This window comes from Saimiri boliviensis, chromosome 19, assembly GCF_048565385.1.
Source record: "Saimiri boliviensis isolate mSaiBol1 chromosome 19, mSaiBol1.pri, whole genome shotgun sequence".
Taxonomy (NCBI): Eukaryota; Metazoa; Chordata; class Mammalia; order Primates; family Cebidae; genus Saimiri; species Saimiri boliviensis.
This window is the reverse complement of record NC_133467.1, coordinates 8,148,995-8,174,201: the sequence shown is the minus strand read 5'-3', so window position 1 is coordinate 8,174,201 and position 25,207 is coordinate 8,148,995. Positions and strand designations below refer to the sequence as shown.

Sequence of the window (25,207 nt, the reverse complement as noted above, 5' to 3'; positions counted from 1 at the left end):
TGAGGAAAGCAATGGAAATTTCGTCAAAACTAGCCTCAACCAGAGGTTTACATCCTAAATTTTATCTCAGACTGCAGTTTAACCCATTATCACCCCTTTATTAATATTTTTCTGACGTTATTCTTATTTTGCTTTTTACAATTCTTTTCATTTTCACCATTTTATATGAGAATTTACTGAAAGAAAGGCCCCTGTGAAAGAGAAGCCTCATTAGAAGCTGTATTTAGAGACTATTACCCACGATACTCTTAAGAAAAGGCGTGGGTTTTACAACCGAAGAGGTCACACTGTGAGTTGGAAAATGGAAAGGCCACTCTTAATTCAACTAACTTTTATGTCAGTAACTTGTCAGGCATGCAAAAGACATAGCTGATTTGACTTTTAAAAATACAGTTATTATCTCTTAGATAAAGCAGCAGCAACCTTTTTTTTTTTTTTTTTTAATCAATCCAGAGTTCTGTTGTGTAAAGACAATGGCTGTTTTTGTGCTTAAGATAAGTCTAACTCAGTTCAGACTCTATACTCCATGAGTCTCTTTCAACTGGTGTGGATTTGATTTTCCAGCAACTTCTCCCGGTAGGCCCAGGCACTTTGGCAATGATTATTTATTATAATTAGAATAGGGAAAAACGTAATGCTGAAAGTTTTATTTTAAATCTCTGTGAATTGATATTGATAATATTACTAAAAGAATGAACATAAGACATTAATTCATCTCCTGGGACAGGGAACATTTAGATTTTGGGTCCCTACAGTGTACGTAACACAGATTAGACTCTTAGTTTTAGAAGCTTCCTTTTTAAACTGAAGGACCCATGGAAGGAATGGCCACTGAAGATTCATTGCTGTGGGAGAAAGGACAGTGTTATAGCATTCTGTTAGAATTATTATTCAGCATTTGTAATAGGATTTTATTAAATTATTACATATTGATTTAGTGGGGAGGGAGTTTTTGCCAACCCTTTCTATCACCTTAATGAGTTTACAGGAGTCAGAAAGAGACAGAAAGAAAAAGGAGTTTTAGAGACATAAATTTAATGATAAAATTACTAGGGAAAAGTGAATAGATGATATACAGTGCTAACCACTTTATTTTTGAGAAGCTGTAGGAGATTCTAGTGAGAAAAGACACAGATATTAGCCTTCACTTTTCTGAGAGGAGTTTTGATGATACTGCTTGGAGAGCTTAATCTATACAAATTACCAAGTAGCTGAATTTGGGGTGTTTGTATATAGCAGTTCTTTAAACATAGACAAGAATAGAACTGTAAGAACTATTTTTAAAAGTCCTAAAATCCGCAAAGACCAGGATCACAGAACACTACATCCTCTTTTGTCATTCACAGTGTCTGCATTTATTTAAAAGGTAGAGTTCCATAAAATTCTACATCTTGTTAAAGAAGAATGACAGATTACTCTGTTGGAGTTTTCTGCCTTGTGTGTGTGTGTGTGAGGGCCTTCTCAAGGGTGCTAAGACAAATCAAAAATCAAATAGTTAATTCTTGGTAAAACAGTCGTATCTCCTTTTAAAGAAGGTAATACTAAGGTTATATCTGTTTTTTATTTTGTCCTTTGATAAATCATACTACCTTAACTAGCTACATTTAGAAATATGTTTCTGCATTGTTAAAACATCAGAATAAAATCAGCAACACCCAGAGAACTGTCTTTTGAAGGGTCAGAGATGACATTTTAATTTATAGCATCTCATTCATGCCTTTTTTTCACTTGAGGGCATTGACAAGCTAAGAATAAGACAGCTGCCAGTTCCTTCTCAGACATGGTTGCTACTCTCAGTATTACTCAAATATAGCATTTACACCCAGTTCTCCAGTGCTGACTCCTGCATTCTTATGTTTGCGGTTCATAGGGAGAGGCCATCTGGAGTTCACATTTACACCTGACTCAAAATCATTGCTCTATTCTTATCCTTGAATTAAGTAGCTTGCATTAATTAGGCAATATTAATGTAACTCTTACTTTTAAACTTATAGGAAGTTTACATGATATCGTAGACATGATATGTAACAAGTTACATGTCAGCATAATGTTAGATGCTAAATGTTGCGTGCATGTATGTTAAGCTCTAACCTACAGGAAGTTGTAGGTGAGCTGTATAACAAGCTACATGTCAGCATCATGTTAGGTGCTAAATTTTGAGTGAAGGTGTGTTAAACTCTATTCTCTATTGTCCCTTCATTCTTTTAACAGAAGATCCGTTTGCAGAGTGGGTACAGTGGGAGTAGTATTTCATTTGGCCACAGAATTTTCTTTGTGCCTGTAAGAAACAGAACACACAGCTCTGGCCACAAAGCTCATTTTATAATCAAATAAAATAACTGACACAAAGGCAATAGCCAGCTCACTGAATTTCTGCTTCTTTTAGAAAGTGTTGGGGAAAACACAGATCCTGTTTGATAATGGAGGCTAGACTCAGAATTCAGAACGAACCGTTTCACTTCCTACAATGAGATCAGATAAGAAAAGCCATAGTGCCTTCTAAATGATAAAATACCACAGAATATTAGAGTTTTAGAACTATCCTAATTATGGATGTATACACTGAGGATTCTTTCCCTGTCTGGTCCCTTTATTAGACACATAACTCGTTTTCTTTACAGAATAAGCATCGTAAACATTAGAGCTTCTAAGAACAGTTACAGGATTGCAGGTGGATCTAACTTAAGTATTCAGGTGACAACAGTATTTAATGTCCACATTTAAACTCTAATAAAAATACACATGCTTGGGAAAAGTATGAACTCATGGTACTTAAACCAATTTTATAAGATCGTATTGATTAATATCTTAATATGCTTCTTTAAGATTTTCTTCATAGTGTCAAGCTCTTAATATTCAAAAAGTCTGTGTCTATAGGTAAATGATATTCTATTTCTGATAACCTCCTGGCAAGATTTGGATCAAGTTTCTAATTTTTAAAGGGTTGTGCCATTTGCAGTTCTAAGACTGGACTTAATCTTCCCCAAACAGTGCTCCTCAAATTTTAATGTCCATATGAGTCACTGGAGGTTCTTATTCAAAAGGCAGATTTTGATTCTGTAGGTTTGGGGAGTAGATTCCAAATTTCTAATGTACAACTGATGCAGACATTGCAGACCACATTTTGAAAGACAAGCTCTAGGCAATTTCTTCTATTTTATGTTTGCTTACCCTGAGATCTATAGGACTTCTCAGCAGAACAGACTTTAAAAATCCATGATGGAACAAAGATTTTACGACTTTTGTTTTTTTGCTGATTTTACTTTTTTAAAATGAAATAATCACAAATACCTTAATACTGTTTATTTTTGAAATTCTTATAAAAGGATGCTTAATTACATGACTTGTTACATTATCAATGAGAATGACATAAACACAAACAATACCACCATTGCATTATTAAATTCTGAAATTATTTTATACTAAAATCATGAAAATACCAGATTACAAGCCATGAGAATGAGTATATTTTTTGTTGTTTCAAAAGTCACAGTGCTCACTTCAAGTCAAACGATTAATGCATGAAATGTACTATGCACACACACATTAACAAATATCGTCTTTCCCTCTACATATAGATACCTTCCATAAGTAGTTTAATATATAATTCTCTTTGAGCTTAATTGGTGATTGGGTGATATTATGATCTATCTATGAACCCAGGCAGCACTACTCTAGGTACCTTGCTTTTTTTTTTTTTTTGGAGATGGAATCTCACTCTGTCGCCAGGCTGGAGTGCAATGGCACAATCTCGACTCACTGCAACCTCCACCTCCTGGGTTAAAGCGATTCTCCTGCCTCAGCCTCCTGAGTAGCTGCGATTACAGGCACACACCACCACGCCCAGCTAATTTTTGTATTTTCAGTAGAGACGGGGTTTCACCATGTTGTCCAGGATGATCTCGATCTCCTGACCTTGTGACACCCACCTTGGCCTCCCAAAGTGCTGGGATTATAGGCGTGAGCCATGGCGCCTAGCGGTACCCTGCTTTTAACCACTGCCACATGGTACAATAGTGTTTTATTCTCGCCTGCAAAGAGCTTTGGTTCCAGTGTGGGACACTTGTGGTGTAATACGTTTCACTGTATGAAGTTTAGGTACATCCTTGCTGTAAATGAAAACATGGCTGTTCTCCCAAAGGGAGGTTTACATTTTCACCTTTCACATACTGTCAGAGAATGTAAACACAAAACCAGGGTGATTCCAAACAGAATGAAAAAGGTTTTCAAATGTTTGAGACCACATACTTTCTTGTGGGGACTTAGGAAAACTTGAGTTTGTACTGCCTTCTGGCCTTGAGGAAAGAAGGCACCCGTTGTGCCTTTGCTTGTCCTTAGGTGGAGATGTGTTGTCTAGGATGAGTCAGTAGCAGTTCGGATGTGGGCCTTGTGATGTGAGGGATGCATATTCATGAAATAACTATGAAAGTTGTTTAACAGTTTATTTTGACAACATGCTTATATAGAAAGTAGCTACTGTAAATATGTGCAAATGTTCAGTTGTTTTTAAATTGTGCTATGTTACTCTTTATGTCTTTGCGGTCCTGTGAAGAAATGCAAACACATCACCGTGTAACAGTGTGGATAGTCTCTATATTCATGCTTAGAGCCATGAACTTTCCTCTTACATGATTTTTCCAAATCACATTAATTTTTGTTTTGAGCCTCATTCCCTGGAGAAGGTGGGGGAACTGTCAGTGATCTCCCTCTCACCAAGGTCCTACAGGAATTCTAGGCATTTATAATTGCCTATAAATTAGGAGTAGGGCTTGCTTAATCTCTGCTGTTTGCCATCACTGGCATCAACCCTTCTGTTAAATGTTGTCTTCATGGATTCTGGCCATCCACTTTTTGGCAGGCGCTGAAATGCCTTTCGGAGCAGTCTTCCCCAGCGATCACACAGCACACCAGGGAGATCTGAGTGTTGTTCTCTGGGTGATGGTGTTTAGAGTTCAGACTCCATGGCCATCCTGTAGTCACCATGCCATGCACCATGTACAAGAAACAAAGGCTTCTAAAACTTGTAGAAATGAAAGAAAACCCAAATGCATAGCATTTTCAGGAAGGGTCACCATCTTTCCAAAGCTGCAGCCTCAATCCCGTCACCCGTAGGGTGACCAGCTTAATGCTTTCCAGAGGTCCCACCTCTCAGTACAAAGTGTTAATCATTCCCTGGGAAAAAGGAGCTTAGAACTCAGTTTGCCTATTTGTAAATGTTGGGATGAGAGGCAAGGTGTTGGGTATGTAGGAAAGCATTATCTATTTAACCTTTTAAGAGTCTTTAGCAACAAGAGCATGTAGGAATCAATATGAAAATAAAGTATCTGGTAATTATCTGTTTGGTAATCTATTTCACGGTGATTAGAAGCTCCAGGAAAGGAGAAGGCAGACTACCCACGAGCCCTGTGTTCTTGGGCAGATTACTTCTCCTGTCTCTCCCCTCCTTCATCTTGGGAGATCTTGTGAGCATTGAACAAGTTGATGCATGCAACGTCCTTACATGCCTAACAGAGATTAAGTGCTCAAGAAGTGTGACCTATTTTTATCACAGTTATTTCAAACACAAATATAAAAATAAACTATTTCTTCAACATCATCTTTGTATGAACCAAGAGTGTTCTTTTGGGTAGTCTGTGCATTGGACTAATTTTCAATTTTTCACCGTAGAGACAAGACGTTCCCATTATGAATTCCTGTGTTGAGCAAACTATTGGACCCATCTTTCTCAGCTTGAGGGAAAAAAATGGAGAATGCTATCTCCATTGTTAAGCCTCTTCTGAAAACACTTGGGTACATTTCACTCCTGTGCTCTTTGGCAGCTGTCTAGACTTCTTTGTAACACCTGACACATGGGAGTGTAATAACACACTGTTAAGACTAAGGCCTGTGACTTACCTCCCCTCCAAAAAAAGAAAAGGAAGCTTAATTCTGAAGTCTGGCATAATAGTAAGATCTCAGGGAATATTGGATGAATGAATAAAATATATGAAAGTTTGTGAGTATTACTTTATTTTTGATATTGCTTCCTTTTATGTTTCATAAAAAAACAATTTTGTACTTCACTTTTTAAAGATTATAAATGACTGTTATTTCTATCCACCACTAACTAGGATTTTTCTGAGGTTCAGTGCACAGGAAATTTTACACCTTTGAGTGAATTTAATTAATCTTTTTTACATAAATTATGGATTTTCAAATCTTATATTTTATAAATGGCATTGCTGTTGGTCTACACTTTGGTTAAAGTATAGACCAGCAACCCTAAAATATATCTGTTCTGATATAAATATTTTTTTAGTATCAGTCTTAAGGTTATGACTGAACATGAGTTTTTGTTTATTAATGGTTTTGGAATGTTTTAGAGTATCCACCCAAGATTTTAAAATTCTAAGTATAATGAAATTATTTCCCAATGGTCTTTTCGTGGAAGATAATTTCAAGATGAGGAAAGTATTTCATAATACACGTCTCTCTCACATCTCTTATCTTGTCTTTTCTGTGTAGTGGAGAAATATAATGTGTTAGTAAGGCACTACCGTTCCTTATCTGTTTAGAATGTCAGGTAGTTTACAAAGTTGTTAAGTGGTTTTATGAATACAGTTAATCCTTTTTGACTCTATACTTTATTAGTTTTTTTTTTTTTGTATTTATGGGTTTTAGGTCTGATGAATACAGTGAATAATATTCTATGATATTAGAATATCATAGTAAGATCAAAAACTATATGCCACTTCTGTAGAGAAAGTATGTGATTAAAGTCTAATGGAATTAAATTTAAACAGAGGCTAAGTGATTCTTTACCAAGGAAAAGTATGTTCTTAAAGTTTTATGTCTAAGAGAATACCTCTGCTGCTCTAAAAATTTAAACATTTATGTGAAAATGCTTACCGTATGTTATTTTAGTACATCTTAATGTTATACAGTCTTTCTTAAAAATAAAAATTAGGTAATGTACAGACTGAAAGGATGAATTAAACTTAGCTGAGCTGTGGTCTCAGGGTCTTTGTAAATTTTACTGGCTCTTTGGATGCACTTTTCCATTCTCACTCCTCACTTAATATATCAATGTACTTTAATGAAATAATTTAGAAAAAATTTCAGACAAAACTATTTTTAGTAGATGTATAAGAATGATCGAAGGACCGGGCAGGGTGGCTCATGCCTGTAATCCCAGCACTTTGGGAAGCCTAGTGGATCACCTGAGGTCAGGAGTTTGAGAGCAGCCTGGCCAACCTGGTGAAACCCCATCTCTACTAAAAACAGAAAAATCAGCTGGATGTGGTGGTGGATGCCTGTAATCCCAGCTACTTGGGAGGCTGAGGCAGGAAAATCTCTTGAACCTGGGAGACAGAGGTTGCAGTGAGCTGAGATTGTATCATTGCACTCCAGCCTGGGTGACACAGCGAGACTTCATCTCAAAAAAAAAAAAAAAAAAAAAAAAAAAAAAAAAAAGAATAATTCAAATTTCCAGATGCATAATGAAAGGACAACTTTGAGATTTTAACTTTGGAAATGGAATACTAAAGAATTATAACCCAGAGCTTATTCCAACAAGACTTTACTAATGTCCACACCAATAATTGCTGAGTATGTGCTGTGTAGTTGGTACTTATTTATTACGTTGAAAATTACAAGAAAAATAATCATAGTATCTACTGTGGATAACTTTATGTAGTGTGTAGTTTATAACAATGAAGAAGCATGGTTTAGTGGTTAAAGCAAGGACTCTGGAACTGGCTTGCTTGGGTTCGAATCTCCCTTCTACTACTTATTAACCATGTGAACTTGGACAAGTTACTTAACTATTTTATGTCTCAGTTTCTTCAACTGTTAAATGGGAGTAATAATTATACTATTATTTATGAAGATTAAATAAAATGTTGGCATAGTATGCACAATGTGTTTGTTAAATGAACAAAAATTCTTAGGACTTTACATTATATATACTTTATTCATTTCAGTGATACTATGAGATAGGTACTGTCTTTATTTTCATTTTACAGGTGAGGAAGTTTAGTTAAGCATATAGTCCAGAATCACGGAGCTGTTAGGTGTTGAGGCTGGAACTCTTGCCTCACTTTGATGTTTATTTGTGCAGCTTTGCCTGTGAGCAGTGTGTGGTGTAGGTGGGAAGATGAAATGGGCTTAAATAACCCTTTGGAAAAATGTTGGCAATGAGAGCAGACTTTACAGCTTGAGTGTAGATTTTAGATGGCTTTATAACTTAGGTAGCCTTCTAATATATGGAATGGGTGGGGGACATTTCAGTTTTGGAAAGAAAATCATAAGAAAGATTTTTAAAGTGAGATTGACATGATCTGTCCAATATATACTATTTAGAGAACTTAGCTATGTTTTATGATTTATGCCAGTGAATAAATATCAGGAATTTCGTCTGGCTTCAGTGCAGTGGTTCTAAAGTGGGAAACAGTTTTGCTCCCTGGTGCAAATTGGGCGGTATTCTAGAGACATTTTTGTCAAAATTGGGTATTGGTATTGACGTCTAGCAGCTAGCAGCCAGGGACAGCACCGCAGAGCCAAGAGCTACTTGGCCCCAAATGGCAATAGTGTTAAGGTTAAGAATCTCTTTTTTTAAATGAAAAAGAAGAATTTTTCTTGCCTACAGTAAGTGGAACTCCTATATAATTAAATCCTTATAGCTGAAATGAATAATATGAATAAATTAATGTATTTTATTATGGTACATAAGAATTTCTGGAAAATTACTCTTTCTATTCAATCTAGAAAGATTCCAAGAAACATCTGTACATTCTAAACGTTTAAAACATTCCAGGCATAGATACAGATTACAAAGATATTTTTGTTTCCCTCCAAGAAGGTATAGAGGTTTAAGTAACATAACAGGGCCGGCAGCAATGACGCTTTCAGTTCTGTTTTAGATCTACATTTGGTCTTCTTTGTGTTGTTTTGGCATATGTTTTTCCCTTGAACATCAACATCTTTACAATAAATCATTTTTATTTTATGCCAACTGTCATTTAACTATTCATTAATCCGCTAAATCAATTGCTAGTACACAATGTGCCAAGTCGATCGTGAGTGGCTGCTATTGCGTGATCTTCATGACATCCATTTGGCTGATGGCACTTTCTGATAGTGTCATGTTATACATTTTCAGCCTATGAGAAAAAAGGAAATGGAATGTAGGGCTTAAATTGGAGACTGCCTAATCAAGGGATTTCAACATAGTGCTCATAAAACTGCATTGTCATTTCAAACGAGGGAAAGGCGTTCCGTACTTACTTGCGCTCCTAGACTGCTCAAGTTGTCCTGAGAGCTTTACTCCTTTCTCCCCACAGAATTACTGCCCACGTTTTGTTTACTAAGCCACATTGGATTCTTCACTAACTTTTCCAGCTTCTGCACTTCCAGCAATTCCCAAGAATTGTCTTTCAGCATCTATAGCCATAACAATTCTGATTTTGAGCTCTTTTTGGAGGGAGCAGGGGCTGCTACATGTGAACAAGTCCTGTGGCACTCTGCCTGTTCCTTGGAGTTATTATGAAGGGAGGTAAGGTGAGGCTCAGGTTTTTTTTTTTAATATAAATTTAATAGTTAGAAATAAAGGTTAGTTACAAATACACTTGGAAGAAATGATTGACATTGATTTATATTAAGATCCAAATACACAGTTGGGGATAAACATCAGGAGGTTTGAGACCTGTTACCAAAGAGTAAAATGAAGCTTGAGTGGAGACTGGTGTGCCTGTGATAAAGGTCACCTGTTCCAACGTGTGACTCAGGGTTAGGCCATCGTTCATTCCTTTAGTCATGTTTATCATGTTCCTATGTATCGGACTTTATGTAAGACTCTTAGATACAGGAGTGAATAGGAAGGTTGTGGTCACTGCCATCATGGAGTTGATAGTTTCATAGAGACAAAAAGAGGTAGAAGTTGTTAGTATTAGAATATCTGACTGAGCAAGAGCTCTGGCTTCAGAAAGACTGGGTTAAAACTCTGTCTCTGAATGAACTTGTTCCACTTACTAAATGCCTCTGAGTCTCAATTTCTTCACCTCTAATGGAAATAATCATAGCTAATCAGCAGGTCGTTGGCAGATGTATGTAGATAAAACCTCTGGGGAACAGGATTTACAGTTGCCAGTTTCACCCAGTAGGAAAACAAAGCAGCTAGTTGACTAGGGAAGCGGGGACTAGATAAGGAGAGAATGGAGAGAACATCTCATCCCCACATTCCTTAACTGTTCAGTTTTGGACCCTTATCTTGGATAGTCTTAGGACAAGAACGATTTGAATAAACTGTAGTTATCAGCTAAAACGTCAAAAGAAAACATAACAAGATGTACGAGTAAAAGTTGTTCTGCAATGTTCTGTGAGATAGAATGGATATTTCCGCCATCAGTATGACTGTGTGGGATGTTTGAAATGTGCAGATTCCAAAGATGCTTCTTTGCCATAGAGTGATGTTCCAGTGTATGGCTGAGAAGGGTCACTGACTAGAAGGGAAACCTTGGGCTTGATGAGGGGTGGGGAGGGAGCCTTTAAGTCTTTCTCACCATATTTAGTCCTGACTTGGTAGGCGCTGAAGGTCAGAAGTGTGTTTCAGAACAGTTGTGGTTGCATTATAGAAGGCGGCTTGAAAATAAGCAACTAAGAGATCATGGTAATAGTCTAGGTAAGAGGCGGTGGTTAGTTGCATTGGGGCAATTATGTTGAATGAAATGAAGGAGTCAGATGTTAACATCATTTTAGAAGTGAAAAGCTAAAGCTTGGGGACCGACTGGATATGTGAATTTTGAAGAAAAGATAATAACTCTTATGTTTCTATCCAGACAGGTAGAAAAGATGACATCGTTAAAGTAGGAAAGTGAGGAAAAATAGCAAGTTTTTATTTTTAGATTTTTTTGGTTTCATACTATTTTTTGTCTTGCATTAGGAAAAGAATGATGAAAATAAATTTACTCTGTAAATATTGAGTTTGAGGGATCGCTAAGGTTTTTAAGGTATTTTTGAGGCATTTGAGAGCAGATTTAAGATCTCAGAGTAGAGGTAGGGCTCACAGATGTCACTTAGGGAGATGCTGACATTTATGTGCAAGGCAGAACTAAAGGAGGGCTAAAGAAAATCCAGAACTGATTCAGAGTAAACAGGACTGAACTCTTTCAGAACAGTACTTAACAATAGATTATATATTAACATGGAATCAAGAACCCCGTATTTGTCATGTTTACATTACTTCCCCCTCATAGCCTTGAGGAAATGAAGGAATGCACTGGAACCATTTAAACCTTGAAGAGATACTGACAGTCTCATAAGGGGAAACAAACAAGGAGATGAGAAAGACCAAATTAAAAGGGGTGTGAGAAATACCTTGAGTCTAAGTTGGGAACCTTAGACCTTACAGAAAATGAAGTCAAATGCTTTTTTTCAAATAAATAGAGGATAACTGTCCTACTCTCTCTGCCTGCCACAGAATAAAGTGGCCATCTGTGGGGTAGATTAGCTCTTCCATAATTTGTCATAAAGGTCAGGCATTCGGTCAGAGATCGGCTGAATCACAAATATTCAGTGGCTTGCAGAATATGAACGTATCAAAAATAAGATCAAGAAAAAAATAGATCCACAAATATTGGATATGGATCTTAAAATAACTAAGAGTAATATGTTCAAGAAAATAGATGCTAAGATGGGAAGACTTTTGCTGGGAAACCAGATACATGGAAAACAAGTGGAAAAATCTTAAACTGAAAAACACAACAAATTAAGAACTCAGTAGATGGTTTTACCATAGTTTGAAAACAATGAAAAAGGGAATTACTGAACTGAAAAATAGATCCATAGAAAATATCCAGATTGAAACATAAAAGACAAAATAAGGAAATAGACTATAGAATAAAAAGATAAGAAATATCTGGGGCGTGATAAAAAGCACTGGGAAGAGAAAGAGAATAGGGCAAAAGTAATATTTGAAAATAAAATGGCTGAGTATTTTTTGTACAGTAAAATATACTGAAAAACAAAAGACCAAGAGTGGATTTCTCAACAAAACAGACAGGAACCATAAGATATTAATTGACGTCTTTGAAGTGTGGAAATAAAGTAACTGCCAATATAATTCTGAAGATATTGAACAATGTTCCAGGATTTAGACTACCTGATATTATAATTTATTATAAAAATATTACAATTAAGACAGTTTGGTATTGGCATGGTATAGATGCAAGCTTGAATGAATAGATTAATGGACTAACAGGCAAATGGAAGTCCAGAAACTTAGTTACATGACCACTTGATTAATGCAGAGTTTATACTGCAATGCAAGGGTTAAAGGCGGCATTCCCAATAAATAATGCTGAGACTATTGGTTACACAGGAAAACAAATGCCTCTTAACTCCTACCTCATACCTCAGCCAGCTTAGTACATGGGTAGTGAAAAGGTTAACGATCATAAAACTGCTCTAAGATCTCCATGTGTAATTAGCAATATTACGACGTCATAAATGTAGGAAAGAAATGACCACATCTGAGAACAGCATTCAGAGGCATTTCTTTGAACAAATTTTCATTTAATTTTTGGTCTTAGTGCTTCTAGTTTAGTCATTTCTGCTTTGGTGATAATTGAAGCATAACATTTGAACATCAGTCCATCACCTTAAAGAGATTTGCCAACGAACACACCCACATTTACTTTATTCTTTGATTTATTTGTATGTGCCATTTGAAAATGTATTTTATGTCTGAAGAGAAATAGAAGTACACGGCTGGATTGGGCTTAATCTAGTCGATTGGCAGAATAACTCTTTGACAGAAGATCAGTAACTTTGTTGCCTTCTTAGTGTCAAAATATTTCTAATTTTTCTGTGGGTGTTATTATACTATTGCTCTTTAGTTCCTTGAAATATTATGCCTTAAGCCCCTGTTCTTCACATGTGTGCATAAGAATCACCTGGCCAAGTTGTCAAAATGCAGATTTCCAGGTCCATGCTGGAGAATATGATTAAAGGTGCTGAGGTTCTGCATTGTTAGCAGGCACTGCAGGTGAGTCTGTGAAGGCATTTCAAGGGCTACATTTGGGGAAACACTGTTTTAAGCTCACCGTCATTGTATTATAGCTATTTAGAGTGACAATATTTTGATTACACATTAGGAGGACTTTTTTTTTTTTTTGCTATGTATCACAAGAATTGTAACTAATTACTTGTAATCTTTAGTTCGAGCAAGAGGTTTAAGTTATTACTGATGAAAGGGAAATAAGCAAATGGAGAATATTTAAAATAGACGAGGAGTTTAGAAGCTGCCAAGAGCTCATGAATCACACGATATATTACTTGGACAAAGCTGAAATGAGAGATGGGCCTGTTAGGACTTCAGGCAGGCGCTCCTTAAAGTCCTGAAGTTTGGTAGTAAGTTTTACAACCTGGGAATTCTGAAGCTATTTCTGGTACATGTAGTTTCACGTCAACTTTATGGGAAGATAAAAGATCTGTATCCCCCACCCCTGACATTTTTGTTTTGTCAAGATTTAGATAAAAGGATGAGATCTTAAAAGGGGGTTTTGCCCATGTGTTAGATTTTTGCTTCACCACCTGCTTGGCCGAAACTAAGCAAGGTGAGGCTGAGTTAGTGACTCAACACCCAATTGCCCTATAGGCATTAATTTACAAAGTCATGAAATAAGTATACTGTACAGCAAAAAACAAATTCTACATTTAACTTTTTCTTTAATTCATTTCTTGAAACTTCTCCCAAGTATTGGGTTGTGTTTACTGTCAAAGTGGACTGCCTTCTTTTTTAAATCTTCTAACTCGGTTCGCTACCATGCCAGTGATGGTTATAGATCATGCAAAGAATCTGAGCTATGTCATTACTGTAATCCACCTTTAAGCTAGCCTCTTAAAACTTCTTTTTATCCTGTCTACCACTGCTGTAGATGTTTCTTAGCTTACAATGGTTAGAGCTGATGCAGACAGTCTGGAGCTGTCAGTGGTTTTCCACGGTCCAGCATCCTTTGACATCTTCACTCTGAAGTCTCTTGCGAAAGAAGCAAGAGGAGAAATTAGAAACAGTGCCACTCTTGACATATATTTTAGAAAGCTGACTTACTTTAAAATTAAAATTAAATAATGAAATTCCAATGTGACAGCAATCAAACTGGATTCTGATTTTTTAAACAAAGTCTGTGGATCTCTTAACATATGAACATGAGGTAGGCATCTTGTTTTTATGGTATTTTCTTTATCATTTTGTCAGAATTAGAATTCGTTAAAACATAGGACCCGCTGAGAGTCTGATGTGGCTGAGAAGATGGGTAGATGATGGTTTGACTCATGCTGCTTCAATTTGTCCCTTCCTCTTCCTATCTGGTGCCTTCCAAGGAACTTCACTTGCATCTTGCTCTTTCTTATTTGGCCCAAGAAGACCTCACCCACCTCTTTCTCAAAGATTCAAGTAAAGATCAAATCTGAAAAGGCAATTTCCCCACCTACGATTTGAGCTTATTTGTGTGCAGTAATCTGGGTGACTGAGTCAGTAGTCACAGGGGTAGTGTATCTGGTTATCTTCAATTTACCGTGCCTCTAAAATTAGGCTATTAGCATTTGACTCACTTCCATAATCTGAATTTTCAGTTTTGGATATGGCTCCCTACCAAAGCTAAACTGCTTGAGGGTGAGCAATTCCTGGCATCTGGTTCCCGACACTCACATATTTGTTGAATGAATGAATGATGTTTACCATCTGCATGCCTTCCCTGCCCACACACTTCTTGTATTCTAGGTTGGTTTTTGCTTGACTTTTTTTTTTCTTCTACTATTTCTTGGAAAATGGTTTTTAAAAAAAAAAAAAAAAGAGCATTGGCCTTATGGAAAAAAAAAAACAAAAAACTGGCCCTATGAGATGATCTAGGGCTATGCTTTTTAACACATAATTTGCAGCATTCATTGAATATTCTCCTTAAAATTATATCTTTTTCTTGATGATTTTCTACCACCTGCTATTTTACATATGGAGTTTTACTTCTGGTTTGCAGCCCTGAGCACTGGTAATACGGCAGAAACCTGGTCAAGGAAAAGAGCCAAAGAATGTGATAAAGGACCCTGTGACATGTTCTCTTTTTCTCTGTCCCATTCCGCCTTATCATCCTTTCCACTCAATCTTTTTGTTTTCTAATGTGTATTCCATGGTCCTGCTGAGAGAGATAAGCACTGAGTTAGAAATGACAATGACTGGCTATTCCCTTTTCTCTAAAATAGGAAATCAAAAGTGTGACCAGAAGGTGACCTGCGTCATTGTCAGCTAGACTACCTGTTAAAAATTGCAAGCCCGCCGGGCGCGGTGGCTCAACCCTGTAGTCCCAGCACTTTGGGAGGCCGAGGCGGGTGGATCACGAGGTCGAGAGATCGAGACCATCCTGGTCAACATGGTGAAACCCCGTCTCTACTAAAAGTGCAAAAAATCAGCTGGGCGTGGTGGTGTGTGCCTGTAATCCCAGCTACTCAGGAGGCTGAGGCAGGAGAACTGCCTGAGCCCAGGAGGCGGAGGTTGCGGTGAGCCGAGATCGCGCCATTGCACTCCAGCCTGGGTAACAAGGGCGAAACTCCGTCTCAAAAAAAAAAAAAAAAAATTGCAAGCCCTTAGTTCTGCTGCAGCTATGCTGATAACGGGTCTTGGGAGGGTCAGGGGTGTGTGTTTTTTCAGTGACCCTGAGCATTTGTCCTGCCCTCTCACTTTTGCCCCACTGCTCTTGACCAATGATGTATAAGGTCCACGCCAGAAAATTAAAGACAGTCTCAATGCTGGTACTTCATTTGTAGACCCTCCCATTTTTCAATAACCACCACCAAATGTATGCCTGCATTCAAAGAAGCTGAAGATCCCATCAAGAACCAGCAGCAATACTGAACAATTAGGTGAAGGGCATTGATTAAGTTTTTTGATGACTATAGCTATTGTTGATGACATCTATTCAAAAAACCTTTTTGGGTCGGGTGTGGTGGCTCACACCTGTAATCCCAGCACTTTGGGAGGCCGAGGCGGGTGGATCACAAGGTCAGGAGATTGAGACCATCTCGGTCAACATGGTAAAACCCCGTTTCTACTAAAAATACAAAAATTAGCTGGGCATGGTGGTGCACACCTGTAGTCCCAGCTACTCAGGAGGCTGAGGCAGGAGAATTGCCTGAACCAGGAAGATGGAGGTTGCACTGAGCCAAGATTGTGCCACTGCACTCCAGCCTGGGTAACAAGATCGAAACTCCATCTCAAAAAAAAAAAAAAAATCCTTTTTGGAAACCCAATCAATAGGTCAGAAACTATTATTTTTGCTTTGCCTTTATTCTCAATTTTTTGGATCTTTTTGTTTGGACCTCTGTACTTCTCTCTCCCTCCCTCCCTCACTCTCGTGCTCATCCTGTCTTTCTCTCCCTCTAATTCCAGTTCCTCTTTCCATAGAACCTGTATCTTATAATCTAATTTTTGTTACTGTGGAACATTATGTAATAAGAGAATGATTGTTGTGGTCAAATGACCCAGGTTCAAGATCTTGACTTGATACTTATTAGCTGTGTGATATTGGACAGATTGCTTAACATCTCTCAGTTCCTGTTGCCTCAACACTAAAATAAAGTACTTATGGTACAGTGCTGTTGTGAGAATTAAGTGAGACTAATGTGTGTAACGTGCTTGCTACAGATCCCTGTCGTCATTACTTAGCTATTTGTTGTTTTTATTATTAATTATAATGGCCACATGGAGAAGCACCTGTTAAACAGCAAAGTTCAAGTCCTTAGGTTAGGGGACCTTAAATATTGTGACAGTTGCTTTCTGTTGTTAGCTTCTGAAGATGTACAGCTGAGGAAGACAAGATCTTTGCCCTCAAGTTGTTTATAGTCTTGTAGGAAAAGACAGATAGATGTACCATTTCATCCATAAAATACAGTGTGTCCGGTGCTGTAAAGGATTCGGTGGAATCCTGAAAAAGGAGTGATCAATATTTGCACTGTTTGGGTCACTCACTCTGTTGCTAAGTGTATGCGTAATGAAAGGAAATTAAAATATTTTCTTTATTTGCAATTGTTTTATTCTATTTCAATGGGCACACATGTCATACCCTGATTCAAGTGGGTCTTTCTGTGAACTGGATGCAGTGGCTCATGCCTGTAAACCCAGCACTTTAGGAATCTGAGGCAGGTGGATCACAAGGTCAAGAGATCGAGACCATCCTGGCCAACATGGTGAAACGCCTGTCTCTACTAAAAATACAAAAATTAGCTGGGTTTGCTGGTGCGTGACTGTAATCCCAGCTACTCAGGAGGCTGAGGCATGAGAATTGCTTGAACCCAGGAGATGGAGGTTGCAGTGAGCCAAGATCACACCATTGCACTCCAGTGTTGCAACAGAGCGAGACTCCATCTCAACAAAAGGAAAGGAAACGGGAAGGGAGGGGAGGGGAGGGGAGGGGAAACTGTTACTTCCTAGCCTAAGGACAACTCATTTCCACCTCAGTAGTGCCATAATATATACATGTTGATTTTTTATGTGAGTGCCACCCCTTAAAGTTTTTCAGTGCACAACCTGTGCAACCATACAAGGCTACTCTGTAACAACAAATGATATTCTTCTGACAATGACTTTCATTATTTTATCTGATAAAGTAACTAGGATGATTCTTCTAACATTGACAATATAATCTTTTTTTAAAAAAGTATTTTTTGACTTTTTTCTTTTTTACTTTTTAATGGTTATGGATACATAGTAGGTGTGTATATGTATGGGGCACATGACATGTTTTGATATAGGTATGTAGTGCAAAATAATCCATCCCGGAGAATAGAGTATTCATCCTGTGAAGCATTTATCCTTTGTGTTACAAATAATCAAATTATACTCTTTTAAATGAAGAGTTACATTATTATTGACTATAGTCACCCTGTTGTGCTATCAAATAGCAAGTCTTATTCATTTTTCTATTTTTTTTTTTTTTGGTATCCATTAACCATCCCCACCTCCCCTCTAACTCCCCACTCCCCTTCCCAGCCTCTCATAATCATCCTTCTGCCCTTTCCGTGAGTTCAATTGTTTTGATTCTTTGATCCCACAAATAAGTGAGAACATGTGATATTTGTGTTTCTGTGCCTGGCTTATTTTATTTAAGATAATGACTCCCATTCTATCCATGCAAATGACAAGATCTCATTCTTCTTTATGGCTGAGTAACACTCCACTGTGTGTCTGTAGCACATTTTCTCTATCCATTCATCTACTGATGGACTCTTAGGCTGCTTCTAAATGTTAGCTATTGTAAACAGTGCTTCAGTAAACACAGGAGTGCCGATATCTCTTCAATGTACTGATTCCTTTTGAGTGTATACTCGGCAGTGGGATTGCTTGATCACATGTAGCTCTACTTTTAGGGTTTTGAGAACCCTCCAAACTATTCTCCATCGTGGTTGTACTAATTTACATACCCACCAGCAGTGTACGAGAGTTCCCTTTTCTCCACATCCTCACCAGCATTTGCTACTGCCTGGACGTAAGGCATTTTGACCGGGTGAGATGAGGTCTCATTGTAATTTTGATTTGCACTTCTCTGACGATCGGTGATGTTGAGCACTTTTCTTATGCTTGTTTGCCATTTTTATGTCTTCTTTTGAGAAATATCTATTCAAATCTTTTGCTCATTTTTTGGGTTAGGTTATTAGACGTTTTTCTACAGAGTTTTTTTTTGAGTTCTTTATGTATTCTGGTCAGACTCCCTTGTCAGATGGGTAGTTTGCATATTTTCTTCCATCCTGTGGGTTGTCTGTTCACTTTGTTGATGTTTTCTCTGCTGTGTAAAAGGCTTTTTAACTTGATGTGATCCCATTTGTCCATTTTCGCTTTTGTTGCCTGTGCCTGTGTGGTATTGCTCAAGAAATTTTTGCCCAGAATATTGTCCTGGAGATTTTCTCCAATGTTTTCTTGTTGTAGTTTTATAGTTTGAGGTCTTAGATTTAAATTGTAATCCATTTTGATTGGATTGTTGTACATGGCAAGAGATAGGAGTCTAGCTTCATTCTTCTGCATGTGGAGATCCAGTTTTCCCAGCACCATTTATTGAAGAGACTGTAGTTCGCCTGGTGTATGTTTATTGTGAAAAATGAGTTCGCTGTAGGTCTGTGTATTTGTTTCTGAGTTAAATCTGTGATCTTGTCCCTGTGAAGGTCATGCTGGCATTAGCTGGGTGAGATTGTTATCATCCTGTAGTAGCTTGACTGAAATGTTGACTGTTGTGAACCTGTCCTCCAGATGGTTGGAGGAATTTTGAATAATCACTTAATAAACGGCTCCCTCTCACAGGACTATTATGAAGGACAGTGAGGTATCTAAAAAGTATCTGGCCTGTAATGTTTTTCCATTATGTGTATATTATCTTGTTTCAGACGTTTAAATATATCACTACAGATTCATTGAATAAAACCTGACAATATTTATTAATAAAAAATATGAGGAATGATAAATCACTTTTCTGCCTTCTTCTTGTTTGTGTTTCTGTAGTTGATACTCCAGATCCCTATGTGGAACTTTTTATCTCTACAACCCCTGACAGCAGGAAGAGAACAAGACACTTCAATAATGACGTAAACCCTGTGTGGAATGAGACCTTTGAATTTATTTTGGATCCTAATCAGGAAAATGTTTTGGAGGTAAGTGAACCATTTGGACACTGTTAGATGGTTGTCATTCATGCTGACAGATACACTTGACTTTGTTCTTCTACTGCGTTCTTGTTCCTGTTAGCTATGGTTGGAGTTAGTCTGGGCAGCTTGGTAGACTAGAATCTAAATGGTGTCTGTCAAGTAATATGAGTATCTGTCAGGACATACAGGCGTTAGGCAGGGTTGGAAAGGCTTTTCTCCTTCCCATGTGCTTTGGAGAAAATGTATTTTCTGCTGTAAAGGGGAGAATCACTGTATAACAGAATATAAATATTTTAAATTGCCTTCTGAAAAAGTAAAAAGTATTTTTTCCCAAAATACTTGTATTGATTTTCTACATTAATATCTTTCTTATATTCCAAAGTAGAGAAGAGATAAAGTTTCATTTTTGAAAACATGATAATTGAATAAATCAATCAGGAAAATGTGAAAAAGTATTATAGCAAACATAGTACTCAGAAGGTAAAGATTGGCTGGGCACTGTGGTTCATGCCACAGCACTTTCAGAGCACCGATGCAGGCGAATCACTGGCGGTCAGGAGCTTGAGACCAGCCTGGCCAACATGGTAAGACCCCGTCTCTATTAAAAATACAAAAATTTGCTGGATGTGATGGTGCTCGCCCATAATCCCAGCTACTCAGGAAGCCGAGGCAGGAGATTCGCTTGAGTCTGGGAGGTGGAGGTTGCAGTGAACTGAGATCCCACCTCTGCACTCCAGCCTGGTGAATAAGGTTGAGTGAGACCCTGTCTCAAAAAAAAAAAAAAAAAAAAAAGGAAAAAATAAAAGTATTTTACCAATTAAATACTGAGATCTGCAAATGACTCTTAAATCATTTGAGAGATTCATTATTTGAAATGTGGTGGAAATTATCGATGTAATTTCCAAAGATCCATGGGAAATTTTATTTTTGTGCTCTACATTTCACTCTATAGATTACGTTAATGGATGCCAATTACGTCATGGATGAAACTCTAGGGACAGCAACATTTCCTGTATCTTCTATGAAGGTGGGAGAGAAGAAAGAAGTTCCTTTTATTTTCAACCAAGTAAGTAACACTGCAGAATTATTTTCCAGCCTTATGTTAGATAAGATCTATTGATTCTGGAAAGTTGGATTTAACACTTGGAAAATTGTATTTGTTTATAGAATGTTTGCTTTTCAAGAGAAAATTTTGTTTTTATTTCTTGTCCTAATTTTTAAAATTATTCTGGTATCTGTAAACTTTGGTTTGGGTATTATACCAAACAGTACTAAGACTTTAATCTCCTGTGTTGCTCCAAATGATGACACTGGGTTTCAGCAACGCCTTTGGACCCCACTGGCAGGTTTTATGCAAAAACATTGGGAGGATAAAGAGAGATGAAAAACCTAAGAGGGGTAGGAGAGAGCGAGAGAAGAAGTAAACAAACGCAATGAAAAACATTAGGAAATTCAAACTCTTCCAAAATCACATGTTTAGTAATGAATCTCTCTGGAGGAATACTTCTGTCTCAGAGCATCCTCAAGTAAGTGGGGACAAGGCAGCAAAAGACCCGAAGGAATGATCAGAGGTTACGGTTATCTTTCACTTTCTAGGTTTGCTGCATTTCGGAAATTTTGCTAGTTTATTTTGGAATAATGAAACCTTAGGTAAAATTTCGTGTACAGAATAAACTCATTGGATTTTGAATTGTGTAAGAAACTGACTTAGTAGTTTATAATAAGAAGGTAAGCAATGGGTGCGCCTGTATGTGTAAGGCTGGTTAACCACTAGTTTCTTGTTCTTGGGAGAGACAGTGTGTTTGTGCCAAGTCCCTGCACTCACTGAAAACGACCTCTCTCTTCACTCTCAGCTACTCCAGGTTGCCTTTCCTGTTACTATCCCAAATGACTCTTCCTCCTTTGAGTCTCCATGATAATTACCCATGATATTTATTGGGACTAAAGTATTTATACTGTTCAATTTTTCATTTTCCTCTTGTAGGCTAAAATCCTCTAGGTCAGGAAGCTTGAAACACTGATTAAACGTGCCCACAGAATTAATAACATAGATGACATTTATGGGATGAATGGATACCTATTTAGAAACCAGCGTAGCCCGAAGGCGTTTCTTAACTAGTCCATGTCATCAGAATGGCTCAGGTACCTTGAGGATACTCTGGTCCTTGCTCTCCTTGATGTTTCCACCTGCTGCAGAGAGCATTTCTTCTGTGTTATGCCGGGAGATGCACTGCCCACAGTTCCGTCAACCCCTTTGACAGCTATTTCATTCATTCCTTTTACAAACATTTATTGAAGATCCGCTGTGTGCCAGTCATTGTGTTTTGTGCAAGGAATATAAAGAGTAAGTTACAGGAGGTTCTTCCCTCAATTATCTCCCTGCGAGATGGAGGTGAGTAAGGGTTGAAATGAGAAGGAGATACCTACGTGTGATATAAAGAAATCCCCAGACAGTGAGATAAGCACCAGTGAGGCACGTATAGAGTGCTATAGGAAGGCAGAATAAAGAACGATTGTGTTGTGAGAGGAGGCCAGCGATGGCTCCATAGCAGTAGCTGATTTTTAACAAGTTGAACAGTGAACGGTGGCTAACACCTTGACATTGAAAGACAGGCTGTTTGGTGTTTAAATTCCAGCTCTGTCCCTTGCCATCTGTTTTATTCTGGGAAAATAACACTTAACTCTTCTGTGCCTCAGTTTACTCATCTATAAAATGGAAATAACATCTTTTAAGGGAATCATTATGATTAAACAAGTCAATTTTATTTATGTATATATAATATATAATATACTATATATTATATATAAATATATTTAATTATAATTAGATATATTTTATGGTTCAATATATACATTATGTATTACTTAGCTTAATATTAAGCATATAATTCAATAAGTGATTGAAAGTGATGAAAATATGTTAATACCATAAAGTAATTAAAATAAGCGATTAAAATGTATCAATACTTTAAACACATAGACATACGCGTCTATACATACAGGGCTTAGAACAGTTTCTGGCACATATTAGGCAGTATATAAATGTTACTTGTCATTGCTGCTGTTATTACACCTTAAGAAAACAGCAGGATATCATCAGTAAAGAAGTTATGAGCATTCTGGGCAGAGCGTATTGCAAAAGGCCAGAGTCTTGAAAGGAGAAAGCAAGCTGGGGCATAGCAAGCTACATGGCTTGGCAGGTCCATGTTGCTGAATCACAGGGAAGAGAGTGTAGAGGGGTCAAGGGCTGCACACTGTTGAGCCTTACCTATTGCACGTCGCTAGCATCGGCTCTCAGTAAGTGTCTGTTGAGGACTTTGGAAGCATGGATCGGACTTTCCAAAGTAATTTTTTTTTTTTTTAACTTGGTTCACTTTAATCCATGATACAAAGACTGCTTATGAGAGAAGATGTTGTGGACAACATTCATTTCCTCTTCTCTGTCATTTCCTATGGCTAGATATGTAATCCCCAGGGCTCTAGAGAGGCCTTCCACATTCCTGAATTTAAAGAAGCTTATGTAACTCTTTTTTTTTTTTTTCAGTGTGCCTGAGAAAATAGTTGTTCAAGCAAGCTTTTCTTCATTACTCTGTTTTCCAACTTCTCTGTATTTTTATCTGAATGATGATCTTTTGAGCTGTAGGGGTAGTTGGGAGAGAAGGAAGCGTGATGGCTGAGGGGACAGTCTGCTGCTTGTTCCTCAGATCACGTGGGAGTGCCCTGTGCCAACCACCCAGCTCTCCAGCCTCTGTCCTCAGCTCAGAATCCCAGTCTTCCTGGTGATCTTTCTACAATGTTTACAGAGGCTTTAAGAGAGAGGAGGCGGTGAGGGAGCAATGAGAGAGAAGAGATGTAAGCCTTGAAGATGATGTGGTAATCTGGTAGAGGAAAAAGAGCACGTAGATTTGGAGAAGAGTGAACAAATTCTTCAAGGCAAAATAGTATTAGCAAAAACTCTTGTATAGTTTTATCATTGAAAAGTTAATACTGAGTCAACATAGAGTGATTTCTGTGTCCAGGAGACAGCTGGAGAAATAACAGGAGCTTCCAAATGGAGATGGGCAGATTCCCAGGGTCCTGCTTTAGTTGCTTGGAGTCGAAACTGGGAATTGGGAGAATGGACCCTCATTTTGTCTCTGTCATTTATATCTCTCTAGAATGTTTGAATTGTTATTATCTCTTTCTGAGTCTTACTTTCTTCATCTGTAAAATGAAGGTTTAGATTGAATTTTTTCTAAGCTCTTTTCTAATTTGTAAAATTTTATGATCTAGAAAGAATATCTTCTTTTCTTTCAAAAACATCTTATTTTTATTTATATATTTTTTTGAGATAGAATCTTGATCTGTTGCCCAGGCTGGAGTGCAGTGACACAATCTCAGCTCACTGCAACCTCTGCCTCCGGGTTCAAACCCATTCCCGTGCCTCAACCTCCCAAGTAGCTGAGATTACAGACATAAACCATCATGCCTGGCTAATTTTTGTATTTTTAGTAGAGACAGGGTTTCACCATGCTGTCCAGGCTGTTCTCAAACTTTGGGAGGCCTCAGCCTCAGGATTACAGTGGTAGCCACCACACCCAGCCTGTTTTATTTTTTATGTTAGGTTCAGGAGGTACATGTACAGGTTTGTTATATGGGTATGTTGCATGATACTGAGGTTTGAGCTTCTAAAGATCCTGTTGCCCAAGAAGTAAACATAGTATCCAGTAGGTAGTTTTCCAACCCTTGCTCCTCTCCTCTCCCCACTTTTGGGGTCTTCAGTGTCTATTTTTCCCATCTTTATGTTCCTGTGTACCCCGTGTTTAGCTCACACTTAGAAACTTATAAGTAGAATACCTTATTTTCATTTGACCTTCTTCACCCAAAAGCTTTCAGTTCTTCTCATTTTGGAAGAATGAGAAGCATTCTATCAACAGATATGGAAGCTAAATGATAATACTGCAAGAATAAAAATCTATCATTGATACGGTATTATACAATTTAAAAATACTGACTTGTCAATATATTGTGTTATTTATTAATATGAGAAGAATGTAAGCCATTATTGTGCTCCTAAAATGTTGCTAGACATAAAAAAAACTGCACAAAAGTACAGTTTTCAAGGAACTAAGAATTTGTTTGGAAAGTATACTTTCATGTGTCAACTGACAGGTAATAATAAGTAGTATCATGAGGCATCTAGTCATTGATTTACTTACTTAAGAAGTTATTATTAAACAACTGTTATATTCCAAGCGATATTCTAGGTGACAGACAGCATCCTGGGAACTCTCCAGGGAGCTTGCATTGTACTAGGGAAAGTAAACAGGCAATGTTGAGCAAAAGAATGATCAACACACCATCAGCTAGTGAGAAATACTATGAGGAAAAGAAAGGTATGCAATAGAAAACAGTTGGTGGGCAACAAAAGTTGATATAGTCAGAGAAGACCTCTCTAAAGCATTGTTATTCTTTAAATTTTACTATAAAAATGTTCAGCATATAAAAAGTTGAAACATTTATACAGTGAACATCATATAACTGCCACTTAGACTCTGTAATTAACATT

General features: G+C 37.5%; 1 protein-coding gene across 3 annotated transcripts in view; it reads left to right on the top strand.

The window, feature by feature from the left end:
- The window catches only part of PLA2G4A (phospholipase A2 group IVA), a 147,296-nt gene that overhangs the window by 44,384 nt on the left and 77,705 nt on the right, over window positions 1-25,207 (top strand). For all 3 annotated transcript variants that reach the window (XM_039460258.2, XM_074389828.1, XM_074389827.1), the window contains 2 exons: window positions 19,517-19,665; window positions 20,612-20,725. In XM_039460258.2, coding sequence (XP_039316192.1) covers window positions 19,517-19,665; window positions 20,612-20,725 — 263 coding nt within the window. The remainder of the gene's footprint in view (window positions 1-19,516; window positions 19,666-20,611; window positions 20,726-25,207) is intronic.